Here is a 19,405-nt window from a genome sequence, read left to right as displayed (position 1 = left end):
AGGATGGCCAGGCTATGCTGTGGGACCTCAATGAAGGCAAGCATCTCTACACTTTAGATGGTGGTGACATCATCAATGCCCTGTGCTTCAGTCCTAACCGCTACTGGCTCTGTGCTGCCACAGGTCCCAGTATCAAGATTTGGGTGAGTTTGGACTTGGGAGTCGGCCTGAGTACCTGGCTACTCTAGAGCCCTGCCAGTGTTGTGATTTCTCAATACAGGACATCTTTGGGTTGGTAGGGTCCAGTGTAGGGAAAACTCCTACTTGGATTTTACATTTGGGTGATTGTTAAACAGTAATGGATTTTGGAAAATTAGGTGAGCTTTTTCAGGAGTTTAAGGAGTACAGTTTGGATATTGATACCCATTTGGAGGGGCTGCTTTTGACTGCTAAAAATATGAGACAGTGGATATGATTTCTAGAGACTAAGGAAATATGGGTTTGTGATGGTGGGAAAGACCTAGCTGTTTGTTAATATCTCTTCCAGTGGGAACTGACTTGTAGCTGACATAGCAAGGTATAAGCAACAGCTACGAAGCAAGTTAAATTTTGGGCTGGGAAATCTTTGAGGAAATTATTAGTGTTTAGTTTTCACCTGTGGAGTCCACAGCCATTAGGTGGCTAGTAGCAGACCCCCTTCTCTCCCCTCTACCATCAGGTTGTGACTTAGTAAGGCACTATTGGATGTACTAATTCCTAATCAATCTATGCTGAGCAAATTTTCTGAGATGGTACACTCTGAGGAGGAGGAGGAGATCAGAATTATAGGGAGACTCATTGATAGTTTGTGCATTATGTAGACAATACTACCTTGCTATAAAAGTGAGGACTTGAAGCACTTGTTGGAGAACAAGGAATGTAGCCTTTCGTATGGATTGCATCTCAATGTCAGGAAAACAGATTTTTTTACCACTGGACTGAATAGGCAGCATCATGGATGGAGAGGAAATTGAAATTGTCCATAGCGTCATCTTGCTTGGATCCACAATTAACACCCTTGGTACCAGCAGTCAGGAAATGAGGAGTCACATTGCACTGGGAAAATGTGCAGTTACAGACCTCTCCTAATTATTGAGGAGTGATGATGTCAGTTTGAAGACTTAAGGTGTGTCTGATTGAGGCCATGGATAAGGATGGCAGAAAAAGAGCTGATGCCTTTAGCTGTGGTGTTGGAGACCACCACTGAACATCCCATGGATGACCAAGAGAACAAAGAGATGTGTCTTGGTGAAGTTGAAACCAGAATGTTCTCTGGAGGCAAGAAATAAGAGGCTTTGCCTCACATACTTTGGGCATGTTGCTAGGAGGGGCTGTTCCTTGGACAAGGGTTAGGGTTAACACTACTATAATACTCCACCAAAAACCTCAGTGCCTTTTAATTGGCACCAAATTATAGCTGACCTTTTATTAGGTTTTCTTAAGGCTGTAAGTCACTGGGGAGCAATGTCCATCTTTTTCCTGAGGAGCCACTGGTCAAACTACTGGAAAAATGTAATCTTTAAATTAGCCACACAGTTGTCTACAGACTAGAGCTAATCAAAGATGTTTCCCCAGGTTGCCAGTCAAGGTGTATTCCTGTTTGACTAGTTAAAGGGAGCTATTGAAAGCACACCTCTTGTTGAGAGCATTTTAATTGGCATTAGAGACAAATCAATGATATTGTTTATAGTCATACTGTTGATGGGGTTTTTTTTGTCTTTGCCCTGTTTTTTAGGACTTGGAGGGCAAGATCATTGTAGATGAACTGAAGCAAGAAGTTATCAGCAACAGCAGCAAAGCTGAACCACCCCAGTGCACCTCTCTGGCCTGGTCTGCTGATGGCCAGGTAAGTGAATTTTTCAAATGGTTCCAGCTTTATCTCTTAGGCCACTCTGACAGTTCAGCATCATATTTTTAAAAATATTAGCTGTGCTTATTTCAGAAGACTTGTTAGACTTGTGAATGCAGTGTACGCTTCTGCACTTGAACAATCTGTAAGGTTGACTAAATTATGAATGAGAATTATTGCAGTGACCCCAATTATATAGTCTGTTAAAGGGGCCATCTTTGCTGACTAGTGGCTTCTATCTGATCTAATCAGACATAATGTATCCTTTCTTGCAGACTCTGTTTGCTGGCTACACAGACAATCTGGTGCGAGTGTGGCAAGTGACCATTGGCACTCGGTAGAAATTTATGGCACCACTTTGGAAATAAAAAGTTTGGCTTAAGAAGATCTTTATGGAGTGTCTTTTCTCATAAGTAAAACCAACACCACTTCAAGTGCTGCTTGTCACCTCTTACACAATGCTGCTGCGTTGATCTTGACTGTTCATCACATATCCAAGGCTATAAATCACAATAGCAGGCTGCCTGTCATTCTCCCTCTAAGCTGCAGTTTCTCCTCAGAGTTGAGGAACAATAGCTGACCCTGCAGGGGGTTTTCAGAAGTAGTAAATCATAATACTGCCTTGCATCTGATGGATCAATATTTTGTGTCTTCTTGGGCTAGCAGCACAACTTAAAAGCCTCTAGAGCTCATTAGGAGCATAAGCACTGAATAAGTAAAACTTAAAACTGCTGCCAATTCCTCTGTGCTCTTACTGCATAAATGGGAGGAACACTGATGAAGTAAACAGAATAGGGCAAACATCAGAGTAAATGGTGGGGTTTAACTACTGCACCACCAGGGCAGGAGACAAGTACATGTGTTCTGGTGCAAGAAACAATGTAACTCATCCACAAGCTGCCATTAACCAGGTAAAGCACTATCTCAAGTTTTGTGGCATCTTTATAGGGTTAGTTTTTCTGATGGAATCATGCCTGGCATTTGTGTTTCAGCCCACCTAAATAAATACATTCCACAGAAGCAAATAAACATTTATTCATATCCACAACACAACCCACCTGTCCCTTTCTCCAAAACAAATTGTCCCCAGCCATTGGGACAGAGGACAAAAGCTGGTGATAAAAGGGAAGGGGGCTACTAGAAAAATAGATTATACCCAAGTTTCTTGGTAGGGATCCCAACCCAAGTCCCCCATCAGGACTTGTTAAATGGAACTAAAGGCTTCAGCTGTGTAAGCAGCTCCACTGAATAGATGGGAAGGAACCTGGAGGGATGGGAGTAGGATGAACTTTACTCCTACACTGAGTTGCTTGGGGCTTTGGGGTGGGGGGGGGAAGAGCAAATAATTTTATTGGGTGGTGTAATTGGTATGTAGATTCAGTCATGTTGACCGCTCGATCTCACTGAAAAATTCTGGCCGGTCTATGGAGGTAGAAATAGGGGAAGGAAGGAAAGTTAGGATCCCTCCCATTTTCCCATGAGAGTAGACATTACCCAGCATGCCACCCCCAAGCAGCTTCCAAATTCCTTAGCTAAATTTGCATTGGAAAACAGGATTGGGATGAGGGAAATAGTTTAAGAGTTACTCAAACCCTCCAGCTTCCTACAGTTGACAAAGGAGTTGAGGGATAGTTTTCCTCTCTTCCCTACACCCAACTTCCCTACACCCATAGGCTGGGCAGACAGAAAGGGAAGGCCAGGCAGCTGCTCTCATCAGGGACCCATGCAGACCTGTTAGACAGACATAGTAGGTGAGAGAAGGCCGAGCTGGAGGCCAGGAAAGTTCTTTAGGCTCCTAGGAGAAGCAGGGGCCTGGGATCAAGGAAGAGCAGAAAGCAACGCGGTAACAAACATTGGAAAGCAAGCCTTTGAGCCCCTCAAAACTTACGGACCACCCTCTACCACAACCCAGCTCACCAAGTGCTAACCAGAGGGGCCCCTGTGGGTCTCAGGCCAGTCAAGGACAGAGCTTGATGCGGGTGCCCTTGGAGAGCACCCGGAAGAAAGGGAAGACACGCTCGCCCAGGAAGGCAGCTGAGAAGGTGTGCACGTGAACCAGAGTCTCTGCATTGTAGAATCCCAAGCGCCCAGCCTCATAGTCCAAGTATACACCAAACCGCCGTGGTTTCTCACTTGGGCTCAGCAGCGTCTGCTCTGTTGAACTCAGTGCCTGGTAGCGTTTGCCATTGATGCCCACACACCACACTTCACGCTGCAGAAGAGGCTGCTGGGGCAGGTGGAGGCGGCGGCGGCGATGGTGATGGCGAGAGGAGCTGGCATCCCCACTGCCCACAGAGGGCCCCCCAGAGCCCACCTTCTCTTTGTGATGAGTTGATTCACGGGCAGCGCCTACTGCCCAGCCCCGCCGCCCACCCACCTCTACCTCCCAGTAGTGCCGGCCAGAACGAAAGCCCTGGGCCCCCAGTACACAGTAGTCAGCTGAGAAGTGCTTGGGATGGTGGGCAACCTCCTGTCTCCGCTCTGCCAAGCGGACACCACGGCGGTCAGGAGACAACATCAAGGCAGGATGAGCTGTATCAGGGTCCAAGGTCAGGTCCACTTGAAAGAATGAAGGAAAAATATGCTAGTTAGAAAATCAACTCCTCCATCAACTGCCAAGTCTACATGTGTCTCCTTACCTGCAGCTCACCACCCTCCTCCAAACCAGCTCTCCTCCATACCCAACCACAAAAAGATTCTTGTTGGTTCCATTTCTCTCATCTTTCTCCCAAGACACCTGGCAGCTCTTCCATCTGGTCCTTGCTCTTCACATCACACCAGAGGTAAAAATCTATCTGGACTAGGACTTTGGCATTCAAACCCTAGAAATGCCCACCTGTATCTTGCTTCAGCACAGCACCTCATGCTTTCCCTGGGCCCCAAAATTCCTTCAGCTCCAAACTCAAGTCAGGGGAAAAGCAAAGATGATAGAGATGGCCTCCCTACCTCGAGCAGCCTGACAGAACATCCGGCTCATTTTCCTCACAATGGCATCTGTCAGGAAGTCATGGCTGTGGGGTTGGCACGGGTCAGGGGACCAGGCCTCTGGGAGCTGCAGCTGCACTTCTTCACACCTGGAGGAAGGGGACCGGGAAGGGGGTGGGACCATGACATTCCCAGAGGAAAGAGCAAAAGCTTAGGGAAGAAAAAAGAGGGTCCAGGAGGCAGATATGCAAGTCCTGGGAAAGGAAGGAGAGGGCTGCCCAAGAGGGAGGGATGGGATTCAGATGCTATTGGGTCACAAAGGGTAAAGGGTGGAACACACCTATTGAAAGTCTCCTTGATGTCCTGGGAATAACAAAAACAAAGAGGGAGAAAGACACAAAGAGAGAGTCAGCTGCACTGGGATGGCTCCTCATTTCTCCCAGTCTCCAGCCAGAGAAAGTCACATACTAATAATTTACACACAATACTGAACATTAACTCTCTGAAGCCTGCAAAATTCTCTGGTGTTCAGGTTACACTATTACAATTCTTCCCAAGGAGGAACAAACTCAAGAAAGGTTATCAAGAAAAGTATCTGGTAAGCACTACCTGACAGAGCAGACAGGCAGAGTGCTGAGAATGGAACCAGGGCAAATCCAGATGGGGTGGATAGGGCAGCGCTCACCTGGAGTAGCCGCAGGCCCCCCTGCTGGCTCCGCTCCTGGGCTTCCTCCAGAAGGCGGTTCAGCTGGGCAGCCTGCTCTGAGAGGCGACAGGCTGCTGCTCCTGCCTGCCCCAGCTGAGCTTCATACATCTCTCGGAGCCGCCTCTCCAGACCTGCCTGCTCTTCAGCCAGAAACCGTGTCAGCCGCCCAAACTCGGAGGCTACAGCTGCCAGCTCTGACTTCATCTGGCTCTAGGATAATTCAAAGAAAAACGGTGGCTATCATGGCTTCAGTACATATTAATCTTCATTTCTGCAACTGTTTTCCCTCACCGCAAGGCAAAGGAGCTCTGCATCCTCCAGGATAAAGAAAGACTTTATGACAAGAGGCCTCTGGTACTTGCCTCACCCCTTGGCCTTCTTAGGACCACTCCTATTCCTACTACAGTGGTCTCAAACTCACCAACTGCCTGGGATCTCTATTTTTGTCTGCCTAACTTTGACTCATACTTCAAGTTTAACCTTTAAATATTTTCTCAAAGAAGGCTTACCTCCAGATCTGAATCTGGACCACTCCTGCTAAATATAATTTTAATCTTTCATGTCATATACCTCACTTAGATAATGGTTACCCATGGTGGACAGTGTTTGGGGGCGTTCCCCGGTTAAAACAAGCTTGGAAGCAGGAGTGGCATCCACTTCTGTAAACAGCTTGCCTCTGGAAACCCTATGAACCTGGAGAAAGGATGAAGGATGAACGCAAGTTCATAGGGTCGTTATGAGTTGTCTACGACTCGACTACACTTAACAACAAAAACAACCACCACTTCATCCTTAAATTCCATGCTTATGCTGGAGTATCTTTCAGCCACCTTCATCTCACTGTACCATAAGCAATCCATCAACAGGAACTGGGCATATCTATCTTTGTTGTGGTGTCCTCAGACCCTTGCATAATGCCTACCACAGAGTAGGCACTTAGTAAGAAGTTTTTGAAATAGTTATACCACTGAAATTAACTACATCACTATTTGTAGTAACTTTGGAAAAATCATTAGTCTTCCTAGATCAGCAAACTTGTACTGTTAAGGTCTAAAAGCAACATCAACAATATTTATACAGGTATTTCTATAACAAGAGAGGAAATTCCACCCCAGAGCACCCTATTTGCTTGAAGTGGGCCATCTCAAGTGGTAGTCATATTTTTTGCTGATACCATTCATTAGCTGAAAATATTCTTTGGACAAAGAGCAAGGTTCCAGAGTAAAGAGGAAGGTCCTGAATAAGCAAGTGGAGGGGGTACACACACACACATCCACTGAAGTCAGTTTTACTCACTGAATCCCATCCCTCCCTCTTGGGCAGCCCTCTCCTTCCTTTCCCAGGACTTGCATATCTGCCTCCTTACTCACTGACAGATCCTAGAACTCTCTTTTCCTCCTAGAGGCCCCAAAGTCTCAATTTGGGAGGCTGGCCAAAGTCCAGAAGCAGAAACCTTGACTCCTAGACTCAAATTTTTGGTTCAGGGTCCAATGATGACCAAAATCTGTTGCTGTTATTTGCCATCTGTTGCCTGACTCACAGTGACCCTATGTACAATAGCTCTAAACTGTGGTCTATCCTGAGCCAGGCTGTCTCTGACACATCTACCCCCCATTACCCCAGTTACTGTCAATTCACTTATCCATGGTCGTCCTCTCCTGAGCTGTCCCTTAACCCTTCTAAGCATGATGTCCTTCTCCAAGGACTGGTCTGTCCTGGCCATATGCCCAAAGCATGTGAGATGGAGCGTCAAACTCCTTGCCTCTAAAGAGAAGCTTGGTTTTACCCTCTCCAAGATAGACTGGTTTTTATTTTCCTAGTAGTCCATGGTATATTCAATACTCTTCTCCAGCGCCACAACTCAAAGGCATCAATAATTCTTCTGTAATTAAAATGAAATCTTTGGTCACTGTCCAGCTCTCTAATGCATAGCAGGTATCTGTGAAGACCATGACCTGAATCAGGCATACCTTAGTATGATGTTGCTCTTCAGCACTTTGGAGGGATCCCGGAAAACGGCTTTCCCCAGACCAATTAGTCTTTTGCTTTTTTTTTTTTTAGCAAAATAAGTGAAAAGGTTTAATCAAGGTAATAAGGCAGAGGCATAGCTATTGAAAAATAGGCCATGCAAAAGAGTTAAAGTGGAAAAAGGGTTAAAGGATCTTTGTAAAGATAGGTGTGAACCTAAATCTCACAGCACATTGTCTGCATAGAAAAAGAGAGAGAGACTGGAATCCCAAGTGGGCACTGCTTTTAGTTGTCTTTTGATTTCTTGACTGCTAGTGCCAAGAGGGTTGATTGTGGAGCCAAGCAAGCTCAAACTTTTAACAACCTCAAAACACTTACCTAGAAGATGCAATAAAATATTCACAAATTCCTCCTCTCCCCGAAATACTTTGGCTCCCTCCAGAAGGATAGCAAGGTTCCTCAGACCATGTTCCTCTCATGTTCAGACTTCTCTGCCTAATGGCAACACTCCCAATAGGAGTTCGCTAACGGTTGCACCATATAGGATTTGTCTTGCTACCTTCCTGCCCTCCGTGCTACCTTTGATGTGAAGAGCAGCATTAAAGGCAGAACTGTGCGGAACCCAGGCTCTGGGGTTAAAAAGAAATCCCACTCTAGACATGCCAACCAAACTCTCTTCAAGTCAGATCTTGGTTTTCACTACACATAACTCCTGGCCCTTTCAGGTCCACTTCTGAGGACCCTGGAAAACTGTCTTCCCTTTACTCAGTCTTGGCTATCCTCTTCAGAGAAATCAAGTCACACTGTAAGAGTGGACAGCCCTGTATTCCCTTGTCCCACCACTAAACCCTTGCCAAAGACATCTACCTACCTTTAGTTCAGTTACCCGCCTCTCCTCCTTGGCCTTCATCTTCTGCACAGACTCCAAGTGCTTCCTCAGTGGTTCCAAGTGGCCCTGTAGTTTGGCCTAAGAGAATGAAATAAGGAAAGAGACCTGGACTTAGAGAGGCAACTGGTCCTGAAAAGCCTACCAGTCCTATTATCCTCTCAATGGGTTGAAGAAAAAAAGCCTGATCTGTACCTGATGTGTACAGAAGCCCTTGTCAGTGTTCTTTAAAGATGGGACCTCAATGGATGCAGAGCTGCACACTCAAGAGCTGGGTGGATCACTTTCCATTACACACTACTCAGTCTTTCTATAAAATCATTCCTCCCTTTGGATCCTTCCCGCATAGAGGCAATCCTCCTTATGGCCTATTAAGCAGTTATCTCTAAATACATTTCTGATTATTATGAATCATGCTAAAAATTCTTCAATTGTTCTCTACCATTTGGAGAATATGAGGTTCTCATCACCTCTACAATTTTAATTTCACCCACTATACCCACCTCTTCTACAAAGAACCTTTGTTTTGGCTACATTATTCTTCTTAGTATATAATTCCTTTTAATCACATTTCCCCTACAACCCAGACTGCATTTTTCTAATTGGCCCAAGGCATATTTTCCTTTAAGACTATGCTCCCTGACCATGGGACTTCCCTTCCTGACCTGGACCTTTGATTCCATCAAATCTTTACAGTATCAAGTGTGCCTCCCTGACACTGGGCTACTGAGGACAGGGATTCACTTTACTTAATTTCTATGCCACTTTTTAACTATTCTCTCACCCATTCAATAATTTGCTAAAACAAAAACTTCTCCTAAATGTTTAACTTTCACAGAAAATATACAAATGAGATCTGTTTTCTGACAATTTGTCATCAAGTCTTTTTCTTTAAAGGGTTGCTGTTATTGTGTGCCATTGAGTCAGAACCCACTCATAGCTGTTTCAGCAAGTTTTCAGAGGCAGTAAAACACATTCAAGGAGACTGCCTATCTTTCTCCTGCAGAGTAGCTGGTGGATTGGAACAGCATGATTTAGGGTTAGCAGTGCAAATTCTTACCACTAGGCCACCAGAGCTGTTAGAGAAACCAAAATTAGTGAAATAAGTCCGAATTATCTGCCTTTTCTTCTTAATGTCTTCCACTTCTGCCTTTCTCCTTTTTGGGGAAGGAGTAACTCAAACTGGAAATTGGGAGTTTGCACCTAGACTCACTCTTACTTGGATATGAGCAGACACATCAGATAAATCACTTTTCAGTTTCCCAGAACACTTGATGGTGCTTATGCGAAACCTATACTTGAACCAGGAGGCAGTCATCAAAACGGAGAAAGTGAATGCTGCATGGTTAAAATCAGGAAGGGTTCAAGCCAGGGATGTGTCCTATCTCCATACCTTTTCAATCTATATGCAGAACAGATTATCTAGGAGGCTGTGCTCTATGAGAAATGTGGCATCAGGACTGGAAGAAGACTCATCAACAATCTGCATTATACAGATGACAGAACCCTGCTTGCTGAAACTGAGGAGGCTCTGAATCGTTTGCTACAGAAAGTTAAGGACTGCAGTTTTCAATATGAATTGAAGCTCAATATCAAGAAAACAAAGATTCTCACCACTGGGCCAACTGGCAGCATCATGATGGATGGTGAAGAGATCAAGATTGTAAACAGCTTTAGTTTGCTTGGCCCCACAATCTCTTGGCACCAGCAGCCAGGAAATTAAAAGAATTACACTGGGAAAGTGTCAAGAGACCTCTCCAAAGTACTGAAGAGCAATGATGTCACTCTGGAGACTAAGGTACGCCTGATACAGGCCATGGTCTTTGCAATTACTTGCTATGCATCAGAGAGCTGGACAATGACTAGGGATGACAGAAGGAGAACTGATGCTTTTGAGCTGTGGTACTGGAGAAGAGTATTTAATATATCACGGACTGCTAAGAGAACGAACAGGCTCATCCTAGAGAGGGTTAAACCAGGCTGCTGCTTTGAGGCAAGGATTCTGAAACTTTGTCTGACTTACTTTGGACATGTAAGGAGGGACCAGTCCTTAGAGAGGGACATTATACTTGGGAGGCTGAAGGGACAGCGCAGGAGAGGAAGACCCTCTATGAGATGGATTGATTCAGTGACTAGGATAATGGGGATAGGTGTGTCAGAGACAATAAGACTGGCACAGAATAGAGTAGGGTTTAGGTTTAGGGCTGTTGTAGACAGGGTCGCTATGAGTTGCACGTGACTCGATGGCACATACCACCACAATTAAAATAATAATAAATCTAAATCTACTTCATGAAGCACGCACATAGCAGAGTGCCTAACATATAGCAAAATTATCAATTAATATATCTAGTATTCATTAACTAGGTCTTAAGCCCATCTGTGACACCTGATAGCCTGATAATGACCCCAGAACTTAAAAGGTTAATGACCAGTGGGCTCTGGTGGCCTAGTGGCAAGAAGCTGCACTGCAATCCCAGAGGTACACGGTTCAAATCTACTAGATGCTCTGCTGAAAAAGGAGGAATAATTGCCTCCTGTACCAGTCAAAAAGTCTGCTGTTAGGGACTTCTCCAAAGTGCTGAAGAGCAGTGGTGTCCCTCTGGAGACTGCTAGGAAAACAAACAGATTTGTCCTGGAGAGGGTTAAACCGGGTGGCTCCTTGGAGGCAAGGATTCTGAGGCTCCGTCTAACTTACTTTGGACATATTGTGAGGAGAGACCGGTCCTTAGAGAGGGACAGCATGCTTGGGAGGGTGGAGGGACGGCGCAGGAGAGGAAGGCCCTCTATGAGGTGGACTGATTCAGTGACTGGGATAATTGGGATGGGAGTGTCAGAGTCAGTGCAAATGGCACAGGACAGAGCGGAGTTTAGGGCTGCTGTACAGAGAGGGTCGCTATGAGTCGCAGGCGACTCGACGGCACATAACAACAACAACAACAACAACAACCAGTCAGATCCGATTTGACAGTACACACATAAAAAATAATAATAATAATAATAAAAGGTTAATGACCACAAATACTAAAAGCAGGTGCGGTACAGGACAAGTTATTTTTAAAAACATTACAGATGTAATAAGATTACAGTCAATCCATAATACAAAAATAATCAACCATGTAAAAATTGCCTTTTGATATTTTTCTGTCATTTTTACTCCATTAATTCACAATTTAAACTTAAGTGCACTATTTAATACTTTTCTTAAAATGCTAACAAAAAAATTCATAACCAAAAATCTAACCACATTATTGTAACTTTTCCAACATTTTTAACTTTTATAGCTTTGAGTCATTTAAGTGTAATTACTTATTTAATCAAGAAATGTTTCTAGAAAACAACTAGTCATTGTAATGTCTTAAAAGAATACACTATTAATTTATTAAGTTTTGAAATCAGAAAGAAACCCCTCAAAGTAGTATTTAAGGCTTATTTATAGATTCCAAATCATAGTGATCCCATGTAAAGAGCAGAATTATATGCATCACAAGTTTTCAAAGTTGTGACCTTTCAGAAGCAGACAGCCAAATGTATTTCCTGAAATGCTTCTGAGTTCAAATGGCCAACTCTTTGGCTAGCAGATTGCTTAACTGTTTGTAGTACCTAGGAATTTTCTTCAGGGTCCATGATTTTCTAGTAGCTTATTGGAACTAACTAGAAGACAGTGGGTTTTTTGCGACCAATACACTTAATATCCAGTTTCATAAGGTTATTAGAGGAGTCCTTAACAGACCATGGACAGTACACTCCTGTTCCAATTAACAAAGTGACTGCACATGTATGATGGATATAGCAACTAGGACTGAACCGACTGCCACTGAGTTGATTCTGACTAATAGTTACCCTCCAGGCTGTAAATCTTTATGAGAAGAGACTGCCCATCTTTCTCCCTTGGGGGAGCTGATGGATTCAAACTGCTGACCTTTCAGTTAGCAGCAGCACAACATGCAATACTCTATCCCACTCAACTCTCTCACTGAGTTGAAACTAATAGCTGACTCTACCGCAAGTTTCAGAAGTTATACACAAGAGAAGAATGCCCATCCTATTCCTATAGTGGCTGATGGATTTGAATCACAAGTCTTTGGGTCAGTAGTGCAGCTCTTTATCAACTAGGTCACCAGAGGTTGGTATTGGGGAATATAAAAACATGAAGAGGTCATAACCTCCCTTAAGGATACGCAATGAACTCCAAAGTGCTAGGATCTCTGAAGAAATTCTCTTCATTATCAATTAAAAATCTCTAACAATACTTCCCAAAAAACTCCCATAGAAATCATGCCAGTCAGTCAGATTTGACAAGTATTAAGTGATTAGGGGATGGTGGTTTCAGGAGTACACTACTCAGTACTAAGAAGTCCTAGACATGTTACTCTAAATCAGAGATAATAAAAACAATACCTAATACTCAATAAATCATAACTGAGGTGGGAATCAGCACAAAATGTGAAAACACAAATAATAAAGCAAAAAGCACTCCACAAAGGGAGCTCTGGTGGCCTAGTGGCAAGATGCTGCACTACAATTCCAAAGGTAAGCGGTTCAAATCCATCAGATGCTCTGCTGGAGAAGGAGGGGGCAATCTCCTCCTGTACCAGTCAGATCTGATTTGACGGTACATGTAAAAATAATAAAAATTAAAAAAAAAAAAAAAGCACTCCACAGACCACACAGAGTAAGCCTCTAACACCGGTCTTGCTGCTTTCAATCCCTTCCAATTAACAAAGTAATTAGCTTAGCTAGGTAGTACTGTGTGTGGAATGTCATATAATTTCCCTCATCCACCAGGTGCTTCATGGGAGGAAGAAGGACAATCTCTTCCCATGCAATTTACTACCTCTCAAAACCCACTGGAAGGTCAGCTACAGGTTAATTCCAACTCTATGGTACGTATCACCATGTCCAAAAACAGTAAGGATCACTAGTAGGGAAACACAGTGTCACTTAAACAGAATCCAAAGAAGTCACATGTCAGAAAAGTCAAACTAACAAAAAACATTAAAGATGGTGACAGCTGCTAGCTATTATATAGTGAGGACAGGAGGGAATTCATTAAGTTCATCACTAGGAACTGATGGTCCTACATATAACACACTTCTACCTTCCATTCTATAAAATGGGGATGAAAACATCAACAATCACAGAGAACTTTCTTACATTTTAAATGAGATAGTACAGAAAATATGCTTAGTACACTATTTGGTATAAAAATACTGAATAAATATTGACTTAATCTTGACTCAATGGCACTTAACAATCCTGCAGAGATTGATTAGTGTTTAAAAATTCAGAAATTTACCCAAGATTTGACAGAGAATAAAGACAGAACCAGGTCATCTGACTATAAAAGTCTTTTTTTTTTCTTTCTCCTTTAAGTTGTTAAGAGGAGTAAGAAGTTCTGGCCAATATTATCAGACTTATACAGATTCAAAAAGAGTTCTAAGAACTAAACCGGACCTTAGGGTAAGTGGGGCTTTCCAGTCAAGAGGCAAGTGTGGGGGACATCTGGGTCTGATACTAGTCATTTCTATGCTCATGCTTCAGAGCTTAGGCTCCTTCCATCTTTTGGAGTCTCAAAGACAGAAGCAAAATTTAACCAGCAGGAAAGGAGACTTAAAATACTCGAAGGAAAGGGGAAGTCAGTTGCCTGTAATCTTAACACTCTGGGACAGTAGGAAGTGTGAAGCAGCAGTGGCCTGCTGCCTGGATCAGACATTACCTGCTTTATCATCCCTTGAGGAAGCCAGTTTTTCCTGGTTGTCTTTGCAGTATCTTTGAACAGAATTCTTCTCACTACCTAGCCCTGGTACCAGTTTAGATAAGGTGACTCAGCTCACCTGTACATAGGGTTCTTTAGGGGAAAAGATACTCTGCCTTTTGCCAAGAGTCATTTTTGCCTGGCTCCCCTTACTTTCTCTCCACCCCGACTAAACTCCCAATCTTCTCTTTTTACTTTTCTCACCTTGTACTCCTGCACCACCTCCTCCAAAGGCACCACACTGTGCTGTTTGTGGCTCCTGGATTCTCGACACACTACACAGATGGCCTCTTCATCCACTTCACAGAAGAGTTTCAGAGCTTCTTGGTGTTTGGGGCAGATGCCTTGCTCATTCCCACGGCTCGCTCTACCAGGGGCTGGGTGCATCTGCCGAATCACTTGGACCATGTTGGCCAGCTGCAGGTTGGGGCGAAAGCTCCGACGGGGAAAGCTCTTTCGGCACTGCGGACAGGTGAAGCACCTCCGAGGGGCAGGAGGCGGTGGCAGTGGGGTGACGGGATCTCGCTCCTCTTCCTCGTCCTCTTCCAGCACTTCTTCTTCATCCTCTTCATCCTCCCCTCCCAGGTCTTCCTCCATATCCTCGAAATAGTAATCCAGATCCTCCTCCATTTCCTCGAAATAGTAATCCAGGTCTTCTTCTTCGTCCTCTTCTTCCCATACATAGTCCAAGTTGTCCCAGTTAGACCCGCCCATGCCATTGGTCCAGTCGCCCTCATAGTCTTCGTCCCGCATAGGGGTGTCCCACCCCCCGCCAGCCCCCACTGCCTCCACTTCCTCCTCATCTCCATCCTCCTCTTCTTCCTCCTCCTCCCGATCCAACTCGTCTCTGTCCTCTTCATCCTCCCCGCCCCACAACTGGGTCACACACACTCGGCAGAAGTTGTGCCCGCAGCCGATGGACACGGGGTCTGTGAAGTAATCGAGGCAGATGGCGCACACCGCCTCCTCTCGAAGGGTCTGCACAGGGTTGGGTGTCATGGCAACGGCAGCCATCTTAGCGTCCAGCCAGTTTAGGTGGGGGCCGGGAGGGGGGCGGGGACCCCCTCTTTCCTACGCCCAGACCACCCGGCCCCACCCGAGCTCTGCCTCTCCACACTTCGCCTCAAGCGCAGCTAGAGAAATGTCCTCCCGAGGACCTTCCCCTCCACATAGTTCCCTACTCCCAGACAACAACTGTGTCTCCGCAAAGGAAAAGGAAAAAGGTGAGGTCTAATACCAAGTCCTTCAGGTGGCCATGAGTGCAAATCTACCCCAACGCTCCCTCAGCCTCCCTGTACCCCCACCCCTCTTTGCGTCCTAGTCCCGCCCCCTAAGTTCCGGTCTCTCCGCCAACACTTCCGGTGTCTACGAGTCTCACAGGCTCGTGAGTTCCCTCAGCGATGCTACGCCCTCCTTCTTCCTTTTCCTGACCCTGGGTAACAGGAAACGGAGAGGAGACGCTCTAGCAGGCACTCAGAAACTAGGCAGGAGTTCTAGGATGTCGGAAGTCTTAAGCCTCTATGACAAAAGAACTAGGGAACGTAGAGCAAAAGCTCCGCCCACCCCTATCACCGCTACTGGAGAGAAACTTGGGAGAATAGTAAGAACATTTAGTGATCATCCGCACTTTGGGGTTTTAACCACAGCAGCTGGCTTCACCCACGACTGGACCCCAAGGACAAGCAAGAGCCGTCACTTCCCACAGCTGGTGCCGGAAGCTGAGGGGAGGGGCTTCAAGGAGCATTTCTTGGCTTAGCCCCTTATCAAGTCGAAGTGCTTATTCTGTGGTTCCCTGGGTGATGGGCCAGGGGGAGGAGCCTGAAGAAATTCTGTGGTGGTGGGGCCAGAGGTCAAACTTTGTTTTCTGTGGATTTGATTTTCTTTAGCTTCAGTTTGAAGCTGTGTATGAATAGTTGATGATCTGCTCCAAAATCAGCACTTGATATAGTTTTCATAGCTGATATTGAGCTTTTCCAACGATTTTCCCCCAGAGATGTAATCAGTCTGTTTTCTGTGTAGGCCCTCAGGTAAGGTCCATGTGTATAATCGTTGTTTGTGTTTCTTATAAAAGGTATTTGCAATGAATAAATAATTGATTGTACAGAATTCTATTATTCTGTCTCCAGCCTCATTTCTGTCACCAGTTATATGTTTCCCAACGACTGAACCTTCTTCCTTATTCCCAACTTTGCATTCCAGTTACCCATTGTTACCACTGTATCTTGGTTGCATGCTCGATTAATTTCCGATTGCAACAGTTGGTAGAGCAGCGTCATGATAGATGGAGAAGATATTGATATTGTTAACAGCTTCAGGCTCCACAGTTAGCACTCTTGGTACCAATAGCTAGGAAATCAAAAGACAAATTGCACTGGGAAAATCTGCTGTCAAGGATCTCTCCAGAGTACTGAAGAGCAATGATGTAAGTCTAGAGACTAAGGTGCAGCTGATCCAGGCCATGGTCTTTGCAATTACTTGCTATGCATCAGAGAGCTGGACAATGACTAACAGAAGAAGGATCACTGAGTTGTGGTGCTGGAGAAGAGAATTTGATATACCATGGATTGCTAAGAGAACCAACAGATCCATCCTTAAGAGGGTGAAACCAGGCTGCTCGTTGGCGGCAAAGATTTTGAAACTCTAGCATACTTTGGTTGGGCCAATGGGCAGTATCGTGATGGATGGTGAAGAGATTGAGATTGTTAATAGTTTTCATTTGCTTGGCTCTACAGTCAACACTCTTGGCACCAGCATCCAGGAAATCAAAAGACATATTGCAATGGGAAAGTCTGCTGTCTCCAAAGTAAATGATGTCACTCTGGAGACTAAGGTGTGCCTGATACAGTCCATGGTCTTTGCAATCACTTACTATGCATCAGAGAGCTGGACAATGAGTAGGGATGACAGAAGGAGAATTGATGCTTTTTGAGCTGTGGTGTTGGAGAAGAGTATTGGATATACCATGGGCTGCTAGGAGAACAAATAGATTAATCCTGGAGAGGTTTAAACCAGGCTGCTGCTGCTTAGAGGCAAGGATTCTGAAGCTTCATCTGACCTACTTTGGACATGTTGCAAGGTGGGATCAATCCTTGTAGAGGGACATCATGCTTGGGACGTAGAGGGACACCGCAGGAGAGGAAGACCCTCTATGAGATGGATTGATTCAGTGACTGAGGTAATGGGGGTAGGTGTGTCAGAGACAGTGAGATTAGCACATGATAGAGTAGGCTTAGGGCTGTTGTACATAGGGTCGCTATGAATCGCAGGTGACTCGATGACACATGATAACAAACAACAAGCATGCTTTGGGCATGTTGCAAGAGAGGGATATCTTGTTTGGGAGGGTGGAGGAACAGCACAAGAGAGGAAGACCCTGTGTGATATGGATTGACTCAGTGATTGGGGTAATTGGGATAGGTGTGTTGGAGACAATGAAATTGGCTCAAGATAGAGCAGGATTCAGAGCTTTTGTACATATAGGGTAGCTATGCATTGGAGGCACCCTGGCTCTGTCATTGGCATCTTACATGCCCATTTTATAAAGTCCTATCTGACTGGGCCTTTCCCCAGGACTGGCCCCTCCTATCAACATGTCAAAAATATGAGGTCAAGCTTCACCATCCTTGCCTCTGTGGAGCACCCTGGTTGCACTTTGTCCACATAATATTTGTTCTGTCACCAGTACTCTTCCTCCCTGACACAATGCAGTCAGTACAAAGGCATAGATTTGTCTTCTGTCATCCTTAGTCATTATCCAACTTTCCGATGCATCAAAAGACCATGGCTTGATTCAGATGCACTTTGAACTGACGTCATTTCTCCTTAACAGTGGTCCTTGACAACAGATTTACAATGCAGCACGTCTTTGGATTTCTTGACTATTGATGTCACGTGTGTTGCTTGTGGATCCAAGCAAGATGAAATTGTTCATAGCTTCAATCTTTTCTTTATAGTAATGTTGTCTGTTGGCCCAGTGGTGAGAATTTTTGTCTTGAAGTTGAAATGTAAACCACCTGGAAGGCTGTAGTCTTTGATCCTCTGCAGCAAGCATTTCAAGTCCTCTTTCAGCAAACAAGATTGTATCATTCGCATAACACAGGGTGTTGAAGAGTCTTCCTCACATCCTGATGCCAAATTCTCCTTCATAAAGTTCAGTCTCTTAAATTACTTGCTTGGTGTACAGATTGGATAGCTATGGAAAATTACATGCTTGGAAGGCTCAGTGACAGAGCAGAAGACTGCCAATGAGATGGATTGAAATAGTAACAATGGCCTCAAGTATATCAAAGATGATGAGGACGGCACAGGATAGGGCAAGGTTCAGATCCATTGTTCACAAAATTGCTGTGAGTTGTAGTTTACTCAACAGCACCAGTGTCACAACAGTGGCATCTGGTTGGGCACTGTAGCCTCAAGTGGATGGTCTTTCCTAACTCCTGTTCCTAAAGGAAGGTAACAAATCACTACATCTACACAATGTAAAAGATACCATGCTGCGAAAGGTAGGGCATCAGCAAAAGAGAGAGGATGACCCTTAAGGAGCTGTATTCATTCACACAGTGACAGAGATCGTGAGGCGAGCACAGAAAAGACAAGATTCCAAGCTGTTTGCAGGGTTGCTATGAATTGTAGTTGTCTCAACGACACCTAACAGCAACAACAGTAATGAATATCACACACGCGTACTGATTTCTAGTGATTCTGAATTTTGGCGACCCTATACGACTGAGAACTCCAAGGGTTTCCAAAACATTAAGTCTTTGGAGAAACCAACAGCCATACTTCTTGTTTTGCCGAGTGACTAGTGAATTACCTTTTGATCCTTCTCTAAACAGTACAGCCTTGGAAACCACATAGGATAGATCTCTTCCTTGTAGGTAGTAATGGGTGGGATGATGTATGTGCAGAATTCTCCCTGAGTGCGCGGAGTGGAGGAGGGCTAACGCTGGTCATCCAGAATCAACCCTACTTGTAGTGAACTTCCGAAAAAGATGGGACAGGTTCACTAAGGGGCTTGTCCAATGCGCCAAAGTCACAAATTTGTCTTTTCGTAGAGTGTGCTCTGATGTGGGGTTGAGTAGGCGCGAGTCCAGGAAGCACTGGCTTCTACTCTGGGTGAAATCAGACCACACGGTCTGAAACAGCTGAATGCACACAGCACAAAGAAAAGGACTTTACTTGAGTTTAGCGTCTTCTGTCTCTGCTTTCCATAGATTGAGGATTGTGCCAAGCAGGCATTCGTCTAGTAAGTTTCCGTAGTGTAGTGGTTATCACGTTCGCCTCACACGCGAAAGGTCCCCGGTTCGAAACCGGGCGGAAACATGTTTTTTTTTT

At 44.8% G+C, this 19,405-nt stretch overlaps 2 protein-coding genes and 1 non-coding gene across 3 annotated transcripts in view; 2 read left to right on the top strand and 1 right to left on the bottom strand.

Annotated features, from left to right (window-relative positions):
• Positions 1-2,169, top strand: part of GNB2L1 (guanine nucleotide binding protein (G protein), beta polypeptide 2-like 1) — a 5,176-nt gene extending 3,007 nt beyond the window's left edge. The window contains exons 5-7 of the mRNA XM_006898173.1: positions 1-143; positions 1,715-1,825; positions 2,104-2,169. The exon at positions 1-143 is cut by the window's left edge and continues 2 nt beyond it. Of these exons, the coding sequence (XP_006898235.1) occupies positions 1-143; positions 1,715-1,825; positions 2,104-2,169 (320 nt within the window). The remainder of the gene's footprint in view (positions 144-1,714; positions 1,826-2,103) is intronic.
• Positions 2,170-3,785: 1,616 nt separating this feature from the next.
• Positions 3,786-15,085, bottom strand: TRIM41 (tripartite motif containing 41). The gene is made up of 6 exons (XM_006898135.1): positions 14,276-15,085; positions 8,299-8,394; positions 5,439-5,669; positions 5,094-5,116; positions 4,775-4,902; positions 3,786-4,387 (listed from the first exon to the last, which is right to left on the bottom strand). Exons 1-6 carry the CDS (start codon positions 15,083-15,085, stop codon positions 3,786-3,788), a joined length of 1,890 nt encoding a protein of 629 aa, XP_006898197.1.
• A 4,235-nt stretch (positions 15,086-19,320) lies between these two features.
• Positions 19,321-19,393, top strand: TRNAV-CAC. Its single transcript has one exon. It is a non-coding gene; the product is annotated as a tRNA-Val (tRNA).
• Positions 19,394-19,405: the final 12 nt, after the last annotated feature.

This window comes from Elephantulus edwardii, unplaced genomic scaffold, assembly GCF_000299155.1.
Source record: "Elephantulus edwardii isolate Elephantulus edwardi_28Jun2011 unplaced genomic scaffold, EleEdw1.0 scaffold00221, whole genome shotgun sequence".
In the NCBI taxonomy this organism is placed as follows: domain Eukaryota; kingdom Metazoa; phylum Chordata; class Mammalia; order Macroscelidea; family Macroscelididae; genus Elephantulus; species Elephantulus edwardii.
The sequence above is the reverse complement of the archived record's forward strand: the minus strand, read 5'-3'. Positions and strand labels throughout refer to the sequence as shown.

Bases quoted from the DNA above. Each gene is read 5' to 3' on its own strand.
- TRIM41 (XM_006898135.1), bottom strand. From the start codon at position 15,085: ATGGCTGCCGTTGCCATGACACCCAACCCTGTGCAGACCCTTCGAGAG. The intron at 5,117-5,438 runs GTGAGCGCTGCC...TGTTATTCCCAG, and splicing joins GGGGCCTGCGGCTACTCCAG to GACATCAAGGAGACTTTCAA. The intron at 4,903-5,093 runs GTGTGTTCCACC...CCCTTCCTCCAG, and splicing joins ATCAAGGAGACTTTCAATAG to GTGTGAAGAAGTGCAGCTGC.